General features: G+C 50.5%; 1 protein-coding gene across 1 annotated transcript in view; it reads left to right on the top strand.

Annotated features, from left to right (window-relative positions):
* The window catches only part of DNAH17 (dynein, axonemal, heavy chain 17), a 172,697-nt gene that overhangs the window by 16,323 nt on the left and 149,405 nt on the right, over nucleotides 1-6,969 (top strand). The window contains exons 12-15 of the mRNA XM_011966878.1: nucleotides 569-834; nucleotides 1,609-1,804; nucleotides 4,181-4,327; nucleotides 6,102-6,210. Of these exons, the coding sequence (XP_011822268.1) occupies nucleotides 569-834; nucleotides 1,609-1,804; nucleotides 4,181-4,327; nucleotides 6,102-6,210 (718 nt within the window). The remainder of the gene's footprint in view (nucleotides 1-568; nucleotides 835-1,608; nucleotides 1,805-4,180; nucleotides 4,328-6,101; nucleotides 6,211-6,969) is intronic.

Genomic DNA, 6,969 nt, shown 5'->3' with positions numbered 1-6,969 from the left:
GGGCTCAAGTGATCCTCCCATCTCGGCCTCCTGAGTAGCTGGAACTCTAAGGGTGCACCCAAAAGAATACAAAAACTGGACCCAGTTAGCTTCATGTATTCTTTGTTTTTTTTTTTTTTTTTTTTTGTAGAAACAGGATTTTGCTATGTCACCCAGGCTGGTCTCGAACTCCTGGGCTCAAATGATCCTGCTGCCTCGGCCCCCCAAAGTGTTGGGATTACAGGCGTGAGCCATGGTACTCAGCCTATTCTTTCATTGCTTGAATCTTCCTTACCAGAATTCTGATTTTTCCTGGGCTTAGAAAAAACTCTCGTAGGTCTTGGATTTATTCGTCCTGTGGGATTACAAGTCAAGTATTTGCAGACTCGGGCTAAGTCAATGGGAAAAGCATAGAGGCACCCACTGAGTCAGCTGACACACACAGAAAGGTTCCGATGGATTCGTTTGTTTTGGCAAGGTGCACATTCTCTTGCTTCTGAAGGCTGGCCCTGCTCGTTCTGTCCACAGCCACAGGCTGGGGAAGGGGAGAGGACTCAGGCGAAGAGGCCCCCTTCTCCTTTCTCCCCAGCTCCTGTACATGTGTGGGGGCCTCCTGGAGCGGCCCCTGATTCTTGCCAAGGTGGTGCCCAGGTATTCAGTCATGCTGGAGCTGTTTGACGCTGAGCTGGACAACGCCAAGATCTTGTATGATGCCCAGATGGCAGCCTCCGAGGAGGGCAAAATTCCCCTGATCCACAGAAACATGCCTCCTGTGGCCGGGCAGCTCAAGTGGAGCCTGGAGCTGCAGGAGAGGCTGGAGGTGTCCCTGAAACACCTGAAGCACATCGAACACCCGTGAGTCACAGCCCTGGCCGGGGGCAGGCAGGGGCGGGCACCCCGCCTCCATGGCGCGGGAGAGCGAGAGGGACTTCCCCAGCCCTGAGCCGGACCACCCTCCTGTCGACTAGACCATTACCTCCCAGAGCAAAAGCCCAGAAGAGACCCTGTCGGCTCCTCCCTCCTTCCCTGAACGCCTTCTCGGTGGGAGTGCTCAGGGGGAAGCTGGCTGGTCCCCATCCTTGCCCACCAGCCTGGTAGACGTGAAGACCACCCAGCAGGAACAGGCAGAGGCTGTGTGTGCTGTCGGCTGAGCCACTGTTGCGTGCACTTGGCCGAGGCTCCCAGACAGCCGGGCCAGAGGGGCTTCATGGTGGACGCAGGGACTGCTGCAGGGGAGGCCCGGCTGGAGGTTTTGGCCTGGGGAGGCCGGTGCAGCTGACCGGGCAGGGGGGAGGCTTTTATGCAGTCGTGTGGGGGGCATATTTGCTTTCATCTGTTTGACCCCAGGTTGGAAGGGAGAATGAGAGTTGGAGAGGGGCTGGCAGTCGGGAGCTGGTTGCTACATGGATTCTCTTTTGGCCTCCTGGGCCAGTGGCTGCAGACTGCAGGTCCGAGTTCCGTTTGAACATTTGGTCTGGCCACTGCTTGTTTGCATATTCAGTCTGTGAGCCTTGAGTAAATGGGTGGCTGGCCACTTCGGCACCCCCGATCAGGCAACAGCAATGGGACACATCGAAGAGACCCCACAGGAGATGTCCATGGGGCCTCACCTTCCCACTCTGATTCCAGGGTCATGTCTGGAGCGGAGGCCAAGTTGATTTATCAGAAGTATGACGAGATGATGGAGCTGCTGAGGTCCCACCGCGAGAAGATCTACCAGCAGTGGGTGGCGGGCGTGGACCAGGACTGTCACTTCAACCTGGGGCAGCCGCTAATTCTGCGGGACGCCTCCAACAACCTCATCCACGTCAACTTCAGCAAAGCGGTGGGTGCCAGGAGTGGGCACCCGTCAAAGGCTCCTTGGGAGCTGGGGGCAGGGCCTGCCAAGGTTCCCTCAGCGCGGATTCCTGGAGGTCGATGTTTATATCATAGTTAGCCTAAAGCTTCACTTTTTAAATATGTCCGGGGTATATTTAAGACAGGCAAAGCAGAAGCAATTTTGACAGTAGTTTCAATGAGTATCTTCTTGAAAGCGTTCATGTGATTGCAAGAAGAAACATCAGTTTAAAATTGGGAGGAAGAAAAGTATTTGCTGAATCTATACAAATGCGCTGGCTGGGCAAGGCAGGCACGCTGGGGAGAATTCACACTCGTGGGCTTTGGGATGTGGGTTCCGTGGCTAAAACCCAGGAAGTTCAGAAGAACAGAGACGGAACCCAAATCCTACAATCACAGCCCCAGAGCTGCCCAACCTACACGCAGCAAGGCAGGGAAACCAGAGATGTGGCTCTTCCTTGGAAATCTTCCCATTCACTAACATTGATTCTTTCATTCACTGAATACTTACTGAGTACCTACTGTGTGTATGTGCTTGGGATAAATGAGTGAGCCAGAGATTCAGAGATCTGTCTGTCCTGCCCTCCTGGAGCCGACCTCCCGGCAGGAGGGCAGGGAGGATGATCAGTTAGCATTCACGAGGGAGTCAAGCATGTGATACTGTAGAAGGTGCAGTAGGTTCCACAGAAGGAAGAGCAGGAAGGGCAGGTTAAGAAGATCAGTAGAGCTGGTGGAAGGGGCAGGTACAAGTTTAGATGTGAGCAGAGACTTGTGGGAGGTCAGAGTGCCACTGAGCAGAGATGGAAGGGACAGCCTTGCAGCAGAGCACACAGCTAAAGGCCAGAGGGCATGAGAGCCTGGTGAGGTCCAGGAGCAGCAAGGAGGCCAGTGGGGCGGGGGAGTGGGCAAAGGGGAGGTCGTAGGAGAAGAGGTGAGAGTGATGAGGAAGGGCCCCATGGGCCACAGAGGGACTTGGGGCTTGGTTTGAGCAAGATGGCAGCCCCTGCAGGGTTTCAGGCAGAGGAGTGCTGTGATTAGATTTCTACTTGTAAAGGACCCTTCTCCACGCTGTGAGGTGTGTAGATTGAAGGGAGCTGGGGCTGGGGGAAATTGTAGGAAAATCAAGAGCCTGTTGCCACAATCCAGGCAAGAGATGACAGCTGGGAGGTGGTGGCTGGAACCAGAGTGGCAGCAGTGAAGGTGGTGGTGAGCTTCTGGACTTGATCATAGTGCCATGGAGACTCCTAGTGGGTTGGAAATGGAGCGCGATTGGAAGAGGGGAGTCAATCCCAGTGTTTTGGGGTCAGGTGAGTAGACGGGTAAAATTGCCATCAGCCAAGAGGGCAGGTGGGGCAGGCCACAGGGGAAGATGGGCTGCTCTGCTTTGGCCTTGTTGGGTGTGAGATGTCACCTGGACATCCAAACAGAGGAGCTGAGTAGGCGAGTGGATACAGAAGTCTGGAAGTCACGAGAGAGGCTGGGGTTGGAGATATAAATGTGGGAGCCACCCACACAGAGATGGTACTTGTAGCCGTGACACTGGATGGCATCACACCTTATTCAGTGGAGATGACAAACAAATGGGCTGGCTGGTCAAGGCAGCTATGATGTTGGATGACATCACACCTCATTCAACTGAGAGTAAATTGAGAAGGACCAAGCTCTATGGCTTCCCATCATGGACATCTTGAGATTATCAAAAAAGACTAATAATGGTGACCAGGAATGTGTAGTGTCCTGGAAGCCAGGAGGACACTGTGTGCCCAGGAGGAAAGAGTGCCAGCTGCTGGGGATCCCATGAGATGAGGCCTGTGATGTGACCAGGGGTTTCAGCAACATGGAGCTTATCTCAACTTTGAGAATAGCTTTGTGGCCAGAAGCACTGTTGGAAGGGATGTCCCTGTTGTTGATCTCTTGGGTCATAACCAGGTGAAAGAAGAGAGAAAAGGGAAGGTTAGATCCTAGGGAGGAGGACACAAGTGAAGACCCGAAGTCTTACTCCAAACCTCCTGGGGGTAGTAGGTAGGAGAGGACAGAGATAAGAAAATTAGGACGATGTCAGCCTCCCATGGTGATGATGAGGTCATCCACCCATGAGGATAATGTCACCCACCCATGGTGATGACGATGTCATCCACGAGGGTGAGCTCATCCACCCATGAGGATGATGTCAGTGCTTTCTGTCTCAGGATCAGCCAACAGGGTGAAAACCTCCTGGTCCTGCCAGCAACCACTGCCTCTCACCAACTTTGAGATCCCCCAGGCTGTCAAAACATCCCAGGGCAGATGCTCATTTCTTTTGCTTGAACATGGCACTGTTGACATGACCTGCTGACATGTTCTTTGATCTTCATCTGTCATTTAGTTGGTGGCAGTTCTGAGAGAAGTCAAGTATTTGAATTTCCAGCAACAGAAAGATATTCCAGACAGTGCAGAGAGTCTGTTCTCAGAGAACGAAACTTTCCGGAAGTTTGTGGGCAACCTGGAGCTGATCGTTGGCTGGTATAATGAGGTGAGCTGGTGCTCCCGATGCAGCTTGGTTTTCTTCTGGTTTTTTGTCAAGTTTCAGTTTTTGTGTTTCAGAGATGTGGCTCTTCCTGGGAAATCTTCCCATTCACTCAAATTCATTCTTTCATTCACTGCATACTTACTGAATACCTGCTATGTGTATGTGCTTGGGATAAATGAGTGAGCCAGAGAGTCAGAGATCTCTGTCCTGCCCTCCTCTTCTGTTCCACTTGGAGATCTTACACCAGCATTTGTCGTCACCCAACAACTGCTGATGTAAGATCTCCAAGTGGAACAGAATTAAATGAGTGTGTTTTAATATTCAAACATGGTTCAAGCCAGTCTTCATTATTCATGCAATTAGCAGCAGCAAAGATAGTGGTGACTCAGAACAGCTGGTGATGGATATCTTATTCCCACTGGGCTTTGGTTTATGTTACATGATTTTTATTTATTTTGAGACAGTCTCGTGCTGTCACCCAGGCTGGAGTGCAGTGGTGTAATCTCGGCTCACTACAACCTCTGCCTCCCAAGTTCAAGCGATTCTCCTGGCTCAGCCTCCTGAGTAGCTGGGACTACAGGCATGTACCATCACTCCCAGCTATTTTTTTCTATTTAAATAGAAAAAAAGATTTTGAGCTTTAGATTTATGACCAAGGGAAAAGGTCTGAGCCCAGAAATGCTCAGTGATCCACATATATTTCTTTGGCTTAGAATCATAAAAAGGTATCAAATAGAGAAAGTTTGGGATTATATACCGAGGATTTATGTATTAAAAGTAATGGCAAAGACGGCAGTTACTTTTGAACCAACATATACACGGTTGATTCTCAACTAGCTGTGGTATGGGCTAGAAAGAGGAATACTATAACATAAAAACAGTAGCTGTGTACATAAATCCTCAGGGATAAAAGTCATTCTAAAAGTTGGAGTGTCCTGAAATACGATTTCCAAACAGAAACATGAATCATCATTGGCTCGGTTAGGGTAGTAGGCTGTTATCATATTGCTATAAAGAAATACTTGATACCTGTAATCCTAGCACTTGGGGAGGCCAAGGCGGGTGGATCACCTGAGGTCAGGAGTTCAAGACCAGCCTGGCCAACACAGTGGAACCCCCGTGTCTACTAAAAATACAAATATTAGCTGGGTGTGGTAGTGGGTGCCTGTAGTCCCAGCTACTGGGGAGGCTGAGGCAGGAGAATCGCTTGAGCCTGGGAGGCGGAGGTTGCAGTGAGCCAAGATCACGCCACTGTACTCCAGCCTGGGCAACAGAGCAAGACTCCATCTCAAAAAAAAAAACTCAAAGCCTGAGACTGGGCAATTTGTGAAGAAAACAGGTTGAATTGGTTCATGGCTCTGCAGGCTGTACAGGAAGCATAGTGGCTTCTGCTTCCGGGGGGGACCTCAGGAAACTTGGAATCATGGTGGAAGGTAAAGGGGAAGCAGCCACGTCACCTGGCAGGAGGTGGGATAAAGAGAGAAGTAGGGGAGGTGCTATACCTGTTTAAAAACCAGATTGCATGAGAATTCATTCACTGTCCCAAGAACGGCATCGAGGGGACAGTGGGACCATTCCTGAGATCATCGTCCCCATGATCCAGTCTTCTCCCACTAGGCCCCACCTCCAACACTGGGGATTATAATTCAACATGAGGCCTGAGTGGCAACACAGATCCAAACCGTATTAGTTGGTGTTGAGGAATAAAAGTCCTTCCCAGAGAACAATTTAAAATCTGGTTGGAGTGGGAACAAAACCTGTAACCTCTGTTTTGCAGATAAAAACTACAGTGAAGGCAGTAGAATTTCTACTAATAAAGTCAGAATTGGAAGCAATCGATGTCAAATTACTGAGCGCTGAAACGACATTATTCTGGAACGGTGAAGGTACGGAGGCCACATTCCTCCCACCTTGGGTTAAACTTGGGCGACCAACCTGCCCAGCATCTGTCCTCAAACACCACTGGAGTGGCCACTTCTGCCTCCTGGCTGCATGGATCTGCTTTAACTGCAAGGGGGCTAGAAGATAGTCACCCCCACCTGCTTGCCCAGGCCAAAAATAACAAAAAACAAACAAACCAAAAAAAAGAAAAGAAAAAGCCTATCTGTGTCACTTACAAATGGAATCCAGCAAAGAGTCCCTGGGAACTGCCAAGGGGTTCCAAGGTTCCCAAACTGGGTTTGCTGGAGGCCCGGTTTCTACTGTTGGTTTATCAAGCATGCACAGAGCATGCACAGCTGGTGAGCAGAGCCAGTGCACATCTTGGTTAACTCAGGGCAGACGTCAGGAAAGGAGAAAAAAGTGTAGTCACAAGTCCCCTCCTTCCCTTCGTTCTACCACTGGACGAGGCAGGAGGCCCCCGACCCCCTGGCCCCATCTCTGATGCTCCCAGAGGTGGAAGCTTTTAACATGAGGAGTCTGGGGCTCCTACGTGGGGTGAAGGGTCCACATATTCTCCAAACCCTATGTCTAAAGGGACACTATATTCGTGATTCCTTGGCATTTCATTTCAGAGAACACTCAACGATTTCTTCTGGGAATCACGTTCCGGAATAGGAGGAGTGTTCTCCCAGGGCTATCTCGTAGTGATGAGTGTTAAGCCAACCCAAGAAAAGTTTTCATCCTGCTGAATTGCTCTTTTTTTT

The sequence above is a fragment of the Mandrillus leucophaeus genome, unplaced genomic scaffold, assembly GCF_000951045.1.
Source record: "Mandrillus leucophaeus isolate KB7577 unplaced genomic scaffold, Mleu.le_1.0 Scaffold1, whole genome shotgun sequence".
NCBI classification, from domain to species: domain Eukaryota; kingdom Metazoa; phylum Chordata; class Mammalia; order Primates; family Cercopithecidae; genus Mandrillus; species Mandrillus leucophaeus.
Note: the sequence above shows the minus strand (reverse complement) of the source record. Positions and strands in the feature narration are given on the sequence as shown.